This window comes from Dama dama, chromosome 12, assembly GCF_033118175.1.
Source record: "Dama dama isolate Ldn47 chromosome 12, ASM3311817v1, whole genome shotgun sequence".
NCBI classification, from domain to species: domain Eukaryota; kingdom Metazoa; phylum Chordata; class Mammalia; order Artiodactyla; family Cervidae; genus Dama; species Dama dama.
In genome coordinates, this window is record NC_083692.1 from 29,432,408 (window position 1) to 29,448,435 (window position 16,028).

The 16,028-nt window shown below is 35.5% G+C and overlaps 1 protein-coding gene across 1 annotated transcript in view; it reads right to left on the reverse strand.

Moving 5' to 3' along the window:
* Nucleotides 1–16,028, reverse strand: part of HIF1A (hypoxia inducible factor 1 subunit alpha) — a 44,817-nt gene that overhangs the window by 7,203 nt on the left and 21,586 nt on the right. Inside the window, exons 3-10 of the mRNA XM_061156925.1 lie at nt 15,451–15,596; nt 15,279–15,363; nt 9,513–9,625; nt 8,738–8,940; nt 4,140–4,246; nt 2,855–3,002; nt 1,117–1,337; nt 237–523 (exon numbers count right to left, since the gene is read on the reverse strand). Of these exons, the coding sequence (XP_061012908.1) occupies nt 237–523; nt 1,117–1,337; nt 2,855–3,002; nt 4,140–4,246; nt 8,738–8,940; nt 9,513–9,625; nt 15,279–15,363; nt 15,451–15,596 (1,310 nt within the window). The remainder of the gene's footprint in view (nt 1–236; nt 524–1,116; nt 1,338–2,854; nt 3,003–4,139; nt 4,247–8,737; nt 8,941–9,512; nt 9,626–15,278; nt 15,364–15,450; nt 15,597–16,028) is intronic.

Genomic DNA, 16,028 nt, shown 5'->3' on the forward strand with positions numbered 1-16,028 from the left:
GCAATATATATTTTACCTTTTGCCTTATGTTAAGGCATCTCTTTCCACATTCCTGACTGTTTTTTTGAGCCTGAAACATGGGACTGAGGTCTAAGTTATGCATAGCTTTCACAGTAATTTTAAAAGTGCTAAAAGTCACACAAACAAAACTATGCTATGTGGTGCAAATTTACAAATACATCCCCAAACATTAAAATCTGTAAGTTAACCTTTTCTAATTATATTATGACACCTACCTCAGGTGAACTTTGTCTGGTGCTTCCATCAGAAGGACTAGCTGGCTGATCTTGAATCTGGGGCATGGTAAAAGAAAGTTCCAGTGACTCTGGATTTGGTTCTAACTTTAACGCAACTTCTTGGTTGAGTGCAGGGTCGGCACTACTTCTAAGTGGCTTTGGAGTTTCAGAGGCAGGTAATGGAGACATTGCCAAATTTATATTCTGCAATTTTTCATTAGATGAGGGAAGCATTACATCATTATACAATGGAACTTCCTCAAGTTGTTGATCATCAGTCTCTGTGTCTATAGGGGAAAAATCAATTTAAAGATTACCTAGATTTTAACATATACAATTTATGTCGCCTTTTACAAAAGGTTTGTCTAGTTGACTTAAGTAACAAAAATGTTACCAAATTTTACTTAATTTAAAAGTCTGCAGATACTATGGTATAACTGTAAGTCTGAGTTATCCTACCAATCCACTATTGACAACTTCTGTAATCTATATAGCTTAAAAACCCCTGCATTCCAACTTTCTCATACCTTTTATTCATTAAAGTTTAAACTAGTTTGAAATTAGTTTTCTTTTTCAATATCTGGTTATTATTTATTCTTTAGCAAGATATTATTTATTCTTTAGCTCAACTTATAGCTACTGCAATATAACTGCTAACTTGTAAAGAAAACATGACAGTAGGATACAGAAATAGCAGAGTAGCTGAGAACAATTAAAATTGGGAAGAAGAAATACCCTAAAAACTATGAAGCACAATTTCCAACAATGTGACAAAAGCAGGAATGCTAACAAATTACAGGGCCAAAGGCCATAATGTCCAAATGATTATCAACAAAAAATGTAAAAGTTTAGGCAATTAACAAAATAATTAGAGACCCACCATTGCTGCCAAAATCTAAAGATATGATTGTGTCTCCAGCAGCTGGGGCCAGCAAAGTTAAAGCATCAGGCTCCTTCTTAAGTTTATCAAAGAGACTGCTTGTATCTTCTGATTCAACTTTGGTGAATAGCTGAGTCATTTTCATGTCTGAAGATTCAACAGGTTTGAGGACACATTCTGTTTGTTGAAGGGAGAAAATCAAGTCGTGCTGAATAATACCACTGTCAAAAAAGAGAGATTAGTAATTCTTAAATGAGCACTTGACACAATGTTGGAGGACTCTGAAATGTCTCTCAAAAAAATTCAAAATTCTGCTTTATGGAATGATGCCTTAAATCATCTCTCATGCCTACCTGGTCATGTTCAGGGTTTAAAATCCCAATATGAAATAAAAACCTATTAAAATTCACAATACAAGATAATTCAAATATTTGATTAATTTCAATTAAGAAACTTTAGCTATCCCTTTGAGAAGATTGGTGGTGACAAAGAAATGTAATAGTCAAGTACATGTAGGACAATAAACAGATCTTTTGTGCCCACATGGAATGAAATTAACACAGAATTCTTGGACACTAATATATGAAGCATGATCTAAGGATGGTGCTAGAATATTAAGATATAAAGATAAATGACAAAGGTCCTTCTCAGAGGGGCATGTTTTTCGTTGCTGGTAAGAAAATAATCTGTGATACCACCTACAGGATAGAGTTGAAGAGGGATGATGAACAACAGCTCCATCTTCATGATTCGCTTAATTTTGTTGTTGTTTAGTTGCTAAGTCATGTCCGACCCTTTTGCAATCCAATGGACTGTAGTCCACCAGGCTCCTCTATCCATGGGATTTCCCAGAAAAGAACCCTGGAGTGGATTGCCATTTCCTTTTCCAGGGGATGTTCCTGACTCAGGGATCAAACCAGGGTCTCCTGCATCGGCAAGCAGATTCTTTACCACTGAGCCACTGCTGTTTTAATCAACAAACTTTAAGTGTTTACTAAATGAACTGAGGATTCAAAGTTCAAAATATCTAACCCTTGCCTTAGGCAGTGTAAAACCCAGTGTGTGTGAAAGTAGGTGTGCAAACAGTTAAAATACAAAGTGATAATTGCTAAAATGGAGGAGGTTTGTGTCACAGAGGTCAACAAGTTGAAATTTGATAGCCATAATATTCACAAGCCAGTCCACTAAGAGAAGAGTTCATGAATACACAAGAGTTGTGTGTCCCATCATACAGCCTTTTACAGTAATCTCACAAATAATTTCACTTAATCCTCATTTTAACCTTTTGAGGTAAGTTTTATCATCTCTCCTAAATGGATGAAATTCAGAGAAATGAGATTTCTCCAAGTCATGGAGCTAATGAGGGACAAAGCTATGACACAAACCTAACTATTCCAGGGCCAGAATTCTTTTTATAAAAATAATATAGTCGCCTTGAGATAGTTTATGATGACAGCTCTATGACTAGAACAAACTAATCCATCAGAGATGTGGTATTTTTTCAAGGTCTTTTTTCAAATGGGAGTAAAAAGGATGGGGATGACTAGCTACTGATGGTAATTAGTTGAATCAGTGAAAGATAGCTGGCCTAGAAACTCAGGTCAAAATACTGAAAACCATAATTGGGTAGAAATGTGAAAATAAAATTCAGTTATCATTTATAATCTTTTCTATAAAAGAAAAGAGTATTCAAAGACTTACTACTTGCTGCCCTCAAATATTTATTTTCCAAGCTTACCTCACAACATAATTTACACATACAATGCACTGGGGCTGAGAGTTCTTAGTGTTATATATGACAGTTGCTTGAGTTTCAATCCAGACATATCCACCTCTTTTGGCAAGCATTCTGTACTGTCCTGTTGTGACTTGTCCTTTAGTAAACACTAGGAGTGAAAAGGAAAAAAGTGTCATGTAGAGAAAATAACTTCAAATTTTCAATTGAATGAATAAATGCAGAATGTTGATCATTATTTTAGAAAAAAGGAGAAATGTTTAATCAGTTGTAACTGTTTAAATTAAGAAACAGTGAAAACACCCCAGGATAGCTGAAAAAGTACCTATTCCATTCTTCTAATCCCCCAAATAAACTCATTTCTTGCCAACCTTCACTTTAAATAAGATGAAAGCCAGGAATGAGGGACAGCAGTGACTAAAACTCCTTTAACAACTTATACATTGAACATCTCAGAAATATTAAAGAATGAATAACTCTAATTCTACTGAGAACATTCAAGAAAGTGGCACTGCTACCGGTTCCTTAAATTCCTGCTATAGTTTCCAGAGAAGCAAAGATGCTTCAAATAGTTGTGCTAGCATATTTGAATTTCAATTGGTATCATGCTAAAGTCTTCTGGCAATGTAGACAATCTTAATTATTGATTTGGAAGAAAGTACTAGATAAACATGATGATATTATCATGAGTATTGAGACCCTGACTGCAGACTTAGGCCCATTCTATAGTTCAAGGCTAATCATGCTAACTCAGTGACATTCAGGCATCCCCAATCACATTGGGAACTCATATTTAGGGACTGATTAAACAGGAAAGTGAGAAATTCCAAAGTTTTACTTATCATGTGATCCTCAAATAACATTGATATGAGTAAAACTGAGAATTACATCTTATGTCAAGGGTACTTATTTCTACTAACTGTACATGATGTTGATCATATATTCACATTCATTAATCTGTTGAACAGTTACTTTCTGAGTGCCTTCTTTCTGTTAACTGTTCTGAATACTTAGACATGAGTTCTGAAAATGATGCTATAATATTCTATATTTTTTTGTCTCTGTAAAATGCCAGGGTAGTTTTATATATTATCAAATGATTCTGCATTAACTGGTATTAGTTATAACAAATATGAAACAAAGATTTAATGATCTAGATGATCACTTAAGAAGAGGTTTATTCAAATGTTTGGTCTAGGAAGATTTGGTTAATTTTAACCAGAAAGTCAGATATACAACCAAACAGTAGAAATTGCAACAGTTAAATAATTAGAATGTCTATACTTACTATCATGATGAGTTTTGGTCAGATGGTCAGAGTCCAAGGCGTGATAATATTCATAAATTGAGCGGCCCAAAAGTTCTTCTGGCTCATATCCCATCAATTCTGTAATTCTGTTAAGTAAAAAATATAAGTAAGAATAAAAATGACATAAACTAACTAATGAATAAAATTTTGCTTCTTCAGAGTACCTGATATGCATTAATCTTATGGACAACTGACTATATTTTATACATCTCTCTAACCACAGTTTGAAATGGAATCCATTTCATGAGAAATAGTATCATGCTAACAGAAATACTCTCTCCTCTTCTGGGAGCAAAAGATGAGTTAAGTTCTTTGATTTCTCAGGCTTTAGAATTCAAAGAAAGGACTTTCTAACTGAGGTTCAAGCAGAAGTTACATAATATACTGTATACAAAAATATAAAAAACCAACTAACTCTAGAAAACACACAGGGGAGGTATCTTTATCCTAAGAAAGGTATAAAAGTAATACTGTTTGTTGTCACATCTTAAGGAAAGATCTGCCATAGTTTATTCCAAAATAAATAAATAGATAAATAGCTGATTTGTAAAAAAACCAAAAACTCAACCTTGGACTACAAGGAGATCCAACCAGTCCATCCTAAAGGAGATCAGTCCTGAATATTCATTGGAAGGACTGATGCTAAAGCTGAAACTCCAATACTTTGGCCACCTGATGCGAAGAGCTGACTCATTTGAAAAGACCCTGATGCCGGGAAAGATTGAGGGCAGGAGGAGAAGGGGATGACAGAGGATGAAGATAGCTGGATGGCATCACTGACTCAATGGACATGAGTTTGAGTAAACTCCAGGAGTTGGCGATGGACAGGGAGGCCTGGTGTGCTGCAGTCCATGGGGTCACAAGGAGTCGGACACGACTGAGCGACTGTACTGAACTGAACTGAAACCAAACTAAGCCAAAATCCAAAATTGTTTACTAAGGGCTATCTCTAAACACATCAACACTAGGTGGCAGCATTACAAGGAAACCTCAAAAAAAAAAAGAAAATCACAACAGTCCTAATTATGCTTTAAAAGTGAAGTCGCTCAGTTGTGTCCGACTCTTTGTGACCCCGTGGACTGTAGCCTACCAGGCTCCTCTATCCATGGGATTTTCCAGGCAAGAGTACTGGAGTGGGTTGCTATTTCCTTTTCCAGGGGATCTTCCTGACCCAGGGATTGAACTCAGGTCTCCCACATTGCAGGCAGATGCTTTACCATCTGAACCACCAATATAATTTTAATTGGTCTTATATGGGTTATATATTTTTAAAAATTCTCATGGAATTAAAATTTTTTCATTATTTAAACCTTTATATTCTTATATGTGCCTGGCATTGTTCTAGATGTGAAAATGCAAAGGCAAAAACTCAACCTATGGTGAATTTTCTGGTGCACTTAACCATACTACTTAAGAAATTATGTGACAGGTGCAGTGACAGTAATACTGCAGGAATCAGAGGAACTACCCCTGTCCATGATAAGGAATCATGGGGATGAGGGACAGCTTCTTATAGGAGACTTATGAGTTGAGTATAGAAGAGAGTCAAAGAGAGTAAATTATTTGGGGAAGAAAGTACATCAAAAGCAAGGACAGAGATGAGAAAATGCTTGACATTGTACAAGCAGGCTAGTGGGGAGGTGAGGCTGGAGAAGTAGGCAGGAGAATCAGATTAATGAGAGCTTTTGTATATCATGTTAAGGAGCTTTGATTTAATCAGATGTCAATCAGTGCTTCTCAATCTGAGTTGAGGTGCCTCTATCACTAAGGGACAAAGGATGTCAAAATATAACAACATGGTTTCCTAGGTCAATTTTATTCATATTTGAGGGAGAAAGGTAAAGTTAATTTAACGTTAGCTTTTTGTATGAAAAGCGGGAGGAGTGATCAAGAAAATTTAACCAAAAAGTGTTTTTAATGGACTATAAACCTGTAATCTAAAGCAACTATGCAGTACACAATTCATTTGTTCTAAGTATCATGGGGCAGGAACTATTTAATATTAAACTTCATTTTTACCTCAGTATGTTATTGTGCCACAAACACAGTAGCTACTCAAATGTTTGAATGATTACAAGTGGAAATTAGTACAATAAATAATAGTCATTTGTGGGATATTTTTGGATGTAAGAAGTCTGGTATGTTAGAATTCCTCAATACTGAGCAAAATATTTCCCACATTGGTTCTTAATGGGTATAGCTGTGAGAAGTTTAGAGTAACCAGAAAACATCTATCTCCTGTCAGACTCAAAATCTTACTTGGTTGGTCTCTAAGCAGGCTGCTTTTTAGCTGTCTATCACGACCATTTTGCTAACTTTCTGATATAAGCAGAAGGACAATGTCACTCCCTTTCATTATCGTTCTAACTCCATCACTTTCCTTTCCCACCCCTATACTTTATATACGGAGTTCAAAAACATAAAAATAGTTCCTAAAGAAGGATGGGCATATCTGTTCTATCATGCATTGATATAAATACTGGCACCAAACACCATAAAATGTCTCTTAGCATTTCTGTCTTCATTTTTCGTAAAGTTAACCCCAGTGGTGAAGCAGTCATTATGTGCACTAGGCACTCAACAAACTCTTAATAATCCTTACCACCACATTTAGAAGCATGGCCCTTATTTAACAGATAAGGAAGATGAGATTTAGAACAGCTAAGTTCTAACACCCAGGCCACACTATAAGTACCAGGACTGCAAACCAGGATTGAAGCAAGAATTATGTGATTCCAAAGCCAGTGCTTTGTCACATTTTCCCATCCAGTAGGATAGGGCTTAAAATCAATTTTCTCCTATAACGTTCAATTTTAAGATAATACAAATACATGTATTATACTGTGACAAACTGATGCTCAAAGAAAAGTAGAAATGTGTCTAAGATCATCTGGATATAGGCAACAAAGTCAGCATTTAGTAGTCTGGTTACAAAACCTATGCCTTCAGCCACTATGTTACAGTTTTACAGTAAAAAATGGGACAAACAAGCAAATAATTACAAAACAGAAAAAAAAGGCTATGACAGACCATATATAAGGAACAGTAGTTTTTTAAAGAAACAAGGAAAGCTCTACAAGTAGATGCAGTAAGTGACTCTTAGAAGCTAAGTTTGTGTTTGGAGTTAAGAAAACTATACTGTACTAAGACAACAAAATAGCATGTGGAGTTCTCTGGAAGTAGGGTCTTAAGGGCCACATCAGAAGGGTCTTCCCATCCTCCTGATTAATTTGGGAAAATCAGGAACGTCCATGGTGGTCCAATGGTAAAGAATTCACCATCCAAAGCAAGGGACACGGGTTTGATCCCTGGTCACATCCCACATACCACAGGGCAACTAAGCCTGCACACCACAACTAGGGAAGGCCATGCACCACAACAAAGGCCTAGCACAGTCAAAAATAAAAGTCTCCTCAAAAAAAAAAAAAACTGGGGGGAAAGTCAGCAGGGGCCAGATCATAAATATCTTTCCTTGCCATGCTAAGAAGTTGAGATTTATTAACTAGGTCTATTTTTCTTTCAGTTTCTCAAAATGCATGTCTTCTTTTGATAAATAAAAATCTCCTGCCCTTCTAATATTTTGTATAAACAAAAGTTTGTGTGTGAAGATGAAGGGAAGCAAGGAGGCATTTTCACAAGACATGATCTGATTTTCACATTAGGAAGTTCACTTCCTGGAAACCTGGATGAGATTAAAAGGGCACAAATCTGTTGGCAGAGATGCAGTTAGGAGACTTTAATGGCAACAGTTCACCAAAGGTAATAATGAGCTGAAGAACTCAATGGCAGGAAAGCAAGAGTGGAAGGAGGGAATGGAGGAGACATACACAGTAAATCTATTAAGATTTTGAAACAGAATGTAGATAAGTGAGCAAAAGAAAAGTTAAGGATGACGTTCCAATTTTTGCTGAAGTTATATGTCTACACTGGTATATTAATCATGACAGGTATTGTAAGAGGAAAAACTGTTTCTGAAGTTGTTTTGGGATAGGAATGGTTCAGTCAGGTATGGAAATATTTAGTTTATAATACAGAAGAATATCTATCTAGATAAAAATATCAAATTGGCAATTAAATGGAAATAGTTATGGATAGAAATCTGTGAAACAGCACCATCAGCAAGGATAAAGCTGCTCAGGAAAAATATGTAGGATGAGGAGATGACCAAAGACTTTCCCATCTAGTCCACAACCAGAAGTAATCCTTCCTCAAATTATGTATTATATGTCTCTTGAAATATATTTATTTTTTTATTTAAATAAATCAGAACACCTAAAGGAAAAAAAACCTCATCTTAATAATCACTGGATAGCACCTGCTAGAGTAAGTGTGTGCATGATACAGTAAATGTTCAATAAATGTGGTTGAATTAATCTGTAAAGTTAATCTTACTAAATTCTAGGATGTATGATTGTATTCAACTTAAGTGGAAGGAAGCCTGCATACCACAGCTACAGAACTAGATTTATTAAAGAGGTCTATTTTTCTTTCAGCTTTCAGTCTTTACTATAGCCAATACTTAAAACAATTCTGTGGACTAATTAAAAATTTCAAGTTATATTTTATATTTCACTTACCTTTCATCACAATAAGAAAATTTCATATCCAGACTGTGACGACTGAGAAAAGTCTTGCTGTCTAAAGGAATTTCAATATTTGATGGATGAGGAATGGGTTCACAAATCAGCACCAAGCATGTCATTGGTGGTTTCTTATACCCACACTGAGACTGGTTACTGTTGGTATCATATACATGAATATGGCCTGTGCAGTGAAGTACCTGAGAATGAAGAAAAACAAAGCAGTTTTTAAAAAAACTTATGCTAGTAAAAAACAAAATGCAGAGACAGTTGAGTCTGACATGGCAAGTAAGCTTTGATAATATTTACTATCATTAGTAGATCACTATATTTTTGAAAATCAGCATTTTCTCTACACTACCGCTCATTACCTACTCTTCAGGTACCATAAGATTAGTCTTTGAAAAAATTTCCGTTCGTACAAATCTGAGCTTGTTTTTCATTTACCTGGTCACTATACCTGTTTGATGGTTATTTCTTGCTCTGATGACGATGTTTCAAAACTGAGCAAAGAAATGATACAACAATAAATAAAATATTAATGTGTATCAAGATTTAAATACTAGGTGGTTGGCAAAGCCAACAGTGCACATAAGTTAAGTTCGTGCCTCTTAACTGATGAATTGCTAAACTTTTTTGGATACTAAATCTATAAATACAAAGGAACAGTAAGTTTTCCCTCACAGTTCTAATGCTGTCTTAATACTAGTAATGTTAAGATGCATTAATTTATCTAAAATCAGCTGCATTCACAGATCATTTTTATACTTACTTTCCATGTTGCAGATTTTATGTTCATAGTTCTCCCCCGGCTAGTTAGGGTACACTTCATTCTGAGAAAAAAGCTCCGCTGTGTATTTTGCTCTTTACCCTTTTTTACAAGGCCTAATGAAAACACGAAATAAAATTTAAAAACATAATTAAATACACAAATTTGTTACAGCAAAAGTAGCACAGTGCCCAGTTCAGTTCAGTCGCTCAGTCGTGTTCAACTCTTTGCGATCCCATGAACTGCAACATGCCAGGCCTCCCTGTCCATCACCAACTCCCGGAGTCTACCCAAACCCATGTCCATCAAGTCGGTGATGCCATCCAGCCATCTCATCCTCTGTCCTCCCCTTCTCCTCCTGCCCCCAATCCTTCCCAGCATTAGGGTCTTTTCCAATGAGTCAACTCTTCGCATGACGTGGCCAAAGTATTGGAGTTTCAGCTTCAACATCAGTCCTTCCAATGAACACCCAGGACTGATCTCCTTTAGGATGGACTGGTTGGATCTCCTTGCAGTTCAAGGGACTCTCAAGAGTCTTCTCCAACACCACAGTTCACAAGCATCAATTCTTCGGTGCTCAGCCTTCTTCACCATCCAACTCTCACATCCATACATGACTACTGGAAAAACCATAGCCTTGATGAGATGGACCTTTGTTGGCAAAGTAATGTCTCTGCTTTTAAATATATAATCCAGGTTGGTCATAAATTTCCTTCCAAGAAGTAAGCATCTTTTAATTTCATGGATGCAATCACCATCTGCACTGATTTTGGAGCCCAGAAAAATAGTCTGCCACTGTTTCCACTGTTTCCCCATCTATTTCCCATGAAGTGATGGGACCAGATGCCATGATCTTGGTTTTCTGAATGTTGAGCTTTAAGCCGACTTTTTCACTCTCCTCCTTCACTTTCATCAAGAGGCTTTTTAGTTCCTCTTCACTTTTCTGCCATAAGGGTGGTGTCTCTGCATATCTGAGGTTATTGATATTTCTCCCGGCAATCCTGATTCCAGCTTGTGCTTCTTCCAGCTCAGCATCTCTCATGATGTACTCTGAATATAAGTTAAATAAGCAGGGTGACAATACACAGCCTTGACGTACTCCTTTTCCTATTTGGAACCAGTCTGTTGTTCCATGTCCAGTTCTAACTGTTGCTTCCTGACCTGCATACCTAGGTGCCATTCAATGAAAAGTCTCAATATGAGAACAGTGCTTCACACCTGCTTTGCTCACTCCAATACATCCAAGGGATTTAATACACTTGTAGTAAGTAATGGGTTCACAATAGCAGTGATTCCCTGAGATGGTGAGATGAGAATAACACTTAATCATGTCACATTCAAGCCAGTAGAGTTGGTCAGTTTACAAAGAAATATAAACATGGTATGAATTTGCTCCCTGTGTTATCAGTGTATAAAGCACCACCCCCCAAAAAAGAACTTAAGCAAACCCCTCCAAACTTTTACTAGATATGTTAGCTCAATTTATAACAAACATTCTCAATATTTATAGAACTTTTAAAATAGAAAATTTCCTTTTAATACCAAACAACATTTTTATATATCTGATTTTTCTAAAATCTTCCTATAAAGCAAGGAGGAAATTATCTCTACTTTGTTACTAGGGGGAAAAAAAAACATATTGAGTGACTTTTCAAAGCAAAGTTAGAATTAAACAACCTGAAGTGTGTTTACTCCCATTCTAAGCCTCAATAACTAATAAAATGAGATTACACTCAATTAACAAAGAGCAACTTGATTTCTTCTCTTCATTGATCAATCTGATTCAAGCCAAATACTTCATTCAAGTATTAATTATTCAGGATCTGGACTGGATATTTCAGGCAATATAAAGATGAACAAGAAACAATGCCTCTCCTGAAGAAGTTAAAAATTAAGTAGATGTAGTGAGGTCAGTGACAACACCACAATGTAAAGTAAATGCTCAAGACTTACAAGAACAATTTTTAAAAGTACAAAGAGAGATCAGGAGATAACTTTAAGTCAAAGGGAAATCAAAAAGTCCTTCTCAGAAAAAGAGACATTAAAATTTCAGTAAGTAGAGATGAGTAACAACAACATTTGGGCAGAAGGAAGAGTGAAAAACATAGACGTGAGAAAAAACATCACACATTTGGGGAACAGTGTACATAATTCAGTTTGAATGCATAATTCAGTTTGACTCTAATATAAAGTACATACAGAAGAGTAATCAGACAAAGTTAGAAGGGATGGTTAGGGCTCTAACTAGAGAGGGTCATGGGTGCCACAATTAGATCAGTCTTAAATATACAAGTGCAGCTTCCAAAAAATTCTGAGTTGGGAAACACAATAGCAATTTAAGGAACATTAATATCGCAGCAAAATATATGTGTTAGAATATAATGATGGTAACGAGGGGCTGAACACCAGGCAGAATTTTAAAAAAAAGGTGACAAAAGACAAATGAAGAGGCAGAATCTATAAAAACTTGGAAGATTAATGAAAATAAGGGAAAAGAGAACTTTTAAAAAAGATCTGGAGATTTTAAGGCTAATATATTGAAAGTGTCAAGTCAAAAAGAATACAATTAAATTTAGGCTTGCATAGCTAGAAATACTGAACTCTTAAGAAAGAAGAGTTCTAGTTCATACTCAGAATTACAGAACACAGGCAAGTTCGGACAGTCTTGGTGCTGATACAAGTTATTCAGGTTTACTTAAATAGGACTGAATTTGCCCTCCCTAGAAGCAATTGAAAGTGAATTTTAAAAAGATGCAACAAGAACCATAATGGCCTTGGTGATGGTATAGGAGTGTGTGTATGGGTGGGGGGGGGGGGGAAGGGGTCCTTGTGGTAGCAGCAGAGATCCACATGTAAAGTCTCTGAGGTATTTTCAGTCCTTCATAATCTAAACTTGAATTAGACTGCCCATTGGAAACCTAAAGCCTTTGAACTGGGACATGAAGATAAATTTAACACTAAGATAAGTGAAAAGTACTAGCATTTTCTTAATAAAAAAAAGTTTTAAACAACTAAGTTTTCAGCTCTATAAAAATACTTTATACTAATTTAATGAACTCTAAATTCTATTTTTTTTAATTTAAATGAAATAAGACTATGCTATATAAACATACCATAGGCTCTTAGTGTATCATTAAACTGTACTGTACTGTAGCAGCCCTATTTTGCTAAAAGTGAAAATCTGCATTTTTGTTTCCCAACAAAATATCAGAAATATTATTTTTTAAGTTCATAATTAAATCAGAAATCTATTACAATAAGAGTAGTACATGTGCTTTAACAAAAGTATTTGGTTAAAAACATACATCTAAGCTCTAATAGGTAGACTAGATCTTATTTAGAATAATGCATTAGCATCATCACCAAACCAAAACAAGACTTCCAAATATCTATGCATTTAAAATCTAGACTAAGGGAAGCACTGAGCTGCCAATACAAATGTCAAAGTATAAACACTAGAAGTTATATATTAAACTCATCAACAGTCCACTTAGGTCCTTGCTCAGAGTATATTTACTCCTTCTTTACATAGAATTCTAAAAAGTATGCATTTGCTTTTCTGAGTTCACAGTAAACACACAACATGAAACTAAAAAACAGAAGAGGGCTCCAAGGTGAGAAATGGCAGTAGGAGTGTATTGAGAGTTGGTGAACATGGAAAGAGCTCTAAAGTACTAAGGAGTATGGACTTGAACCACTCTACCTTAGTTTAACCCTCACTGTGCTAAGCAAATAATCTTCGGCAAGTTACTCAGTAACTCTGTAACGCAGTTTCCTCAGTAGAATAGAAATTGTAACTTCATAGGGTTTTTAAAGGAGTAAAAGCACATAAGATGCAGAAAACTGTCTTGGCACAGATAATCTCTAAATAAAGGTTAACTTTTAGTAGAAATGAGATGAGGTTAAAACGAAAACCATAAAAAATGACTGAGAAAGAATAATCAATGAGGTTTAATGTAGAAACAAACAAACATACCCTTAAATGGGAGAGCTGCAAAGAACTGCAGAGAACAGTGACAAATTTTCAGTGTGGTAACTTTGAGTCATGGAAGAAAGATCAAATTATGATCCATACACTCTGCTTAAGAAGGCACAGTTATGAAAAGACTTTATTTGTTAAGATTTGTAATACAGAAAGTACTTTTTTCCCAAATCTTGGAACATTTGATTATTTTTAATAATTCATTCCTAAAAGTTAAAAGTCCTAGTAGGTCTTTTTTAAAGAGATGGGAATACCAGACCATCTTACCTGTCTCCTGAGAAACCTGTATGCAGATCAAGAAGCAAGTTAGAACCTTACATGGAAGAACTGACTGGTTCAAAATTTGGAAAGGAATACCGCAAGGCTGTATATTGTCACCCTATTTATTTAACTTATATGCAGAGTACATCATGTGAAATGCCAGGCTTGATGAATTGCAAACTGGAAACAAGATTGCTGGGAGAAATATCAACAACCTCAGATATGCAGATGATACCACTCTAATGGCAGAAAGTGAAGAAGAACTAAAGAGACTCTTGATGAGGGTGAAAGAGGAAAATGAAAAGGCTGGCTTAAAAACTCAACATTCTAAAAACTAAGATCAAGGCATCCAATTCCATCACTTCATGGCAAGTAGAAGGGGAAAAGTTGGAAACAGTGACTGATTTTCTCTTCTTGGGCTGCAAAATCACTGTGGACAATAACTGCAGCCATGAAATTAGAAGATTCCTGTTTCTTGGAAGGAAAGCTATGACAAACCTAGACAGCATATTAAAAAGCAAAGACATCACTTTGTCAACCAAAATCCATATAGTCAAAGCTATGGTTTTTCCAATAGTCATGTAAAGATGTGAGAGTTGGACCATAAAGGCTGAGTGCTGAAGAACTGATGCTTTTGAACTGTGGTGCTGGAGAAGATTCTTGAGAGTCTCTTGGACAGCAAGGAGGTCAAACCAGTCAATCCTAAAGGCAATCAACCCTGAATATTCACTGGAAGGACTGATGCTGAAGCTGAAGCTCCAATACTTTGGCCACCCAATGCGAAGAGCGTACTCATTGGAAAAGACTGTGATGCTGGAAAGGATTGAAGGCAGGAGGAGAAGGGGACAACAGAGAACGAGATAGTTGGATGGCATCACTGACTCAATGGACGTGAGTTGGAGCAAACTCAGGGAGATGGTGAAAGACAATCTGGTGTGCTGCAATCCATGGGGTCACAAAAGTTAGACACGACTTAGCAACTCAACAACAACAACAAAAAATGCAAGGGCATCTGTATTATAATACTTTGTAACTGAACTATATAGTCATCAATTATTATGAACAATCTGAGGGGTCAAATAAGCAGTTATGTTTTAAAATTTGGTGAACTTTTTCTTTTTCTTGGGCCTTCAGAAGCTTGAACCCAAACTAGCACCTTAACTTTAATATTAAACTATGTAAAATCCTATTATTTGTATGACTGACTTCCTTGCCTTAATGTTAATATTAAATTAACTTACTTGGTCCTGATTTTTATTTATTTTTCAATTTTATTTTATCAAGTCTTATGTCTCTGTAATTATTTACAGAATTAGATGGGCTTTTTTAAAAATGTAGGTATTTTTATGAAATTCGTAAAAAATAGAAAACATGGATATAACAAAGAACAGAGTAACATTTTATGAAGCATGAAATGAGGTTTTGCCTTAGGTTAGTACAATAGCAAAATTTTAAGATTAGTGATAGTATCCAATTAAGTAAAATCACCTGTCACAACAAATCAAACAAAAAACTTTTCTTCTCACCATTTCTGTGTGTAAGCATTTCTCTCATTTCCTCATGGTCACATGGATGAGTAAAATCAAACACACTGTGTCCAGTTAGTTCAAACTGTAAAAATAAAAACATTTTAAAAATTAGATCTATAACAAAATCATAAACACATACAGAACAGCTCTTAATATGTGGGCATTTTACCTGAGTTAATCCCATGTATTTGTTCACATTATCAGAAATGTAAATCATGTCACCATCATCTGTGAGAACCATAACAAAACCATCCAAGGCTTTCAAATAAAAGCAATTCATCTGTGCCTTCATTTCATCTTCAATATCCAAATCACCTAAAGAAAAAGTGGTTAAAATTTTATACTTAAGTGATAGTAATATTCAGATGTTTTTATAAAACTTTTCCCCAGATACTTTATTTAATACATGTAGCACGTATTTTTTTCCATATATTTAAATTTTTTTCTGTCAGTTTTTAATACAGAACAGTCAAGGCCAGAGAATAGAGACTAAATTTAGATTTTCCAGCTGTTTTTAATGATTATTTAAAGTAATGAAGCAAGGCAAACCACTGAAAAGAGAAGGGTCGTGTCATTAAAAGCAAGATAGATGTAGGTAGGTAAGTATGGCAAGAGAGAAAGAGGGGGAGGGAGGCCAAATCTTAACATTCCTGACTGAAGCTTTAAAAGCAGGTAATAAAAAGGATATCATGTTAAAGAAGTGAGAGTGTGACCACCTTGCAAAAGTAATTTCCAATTACTTCTGAT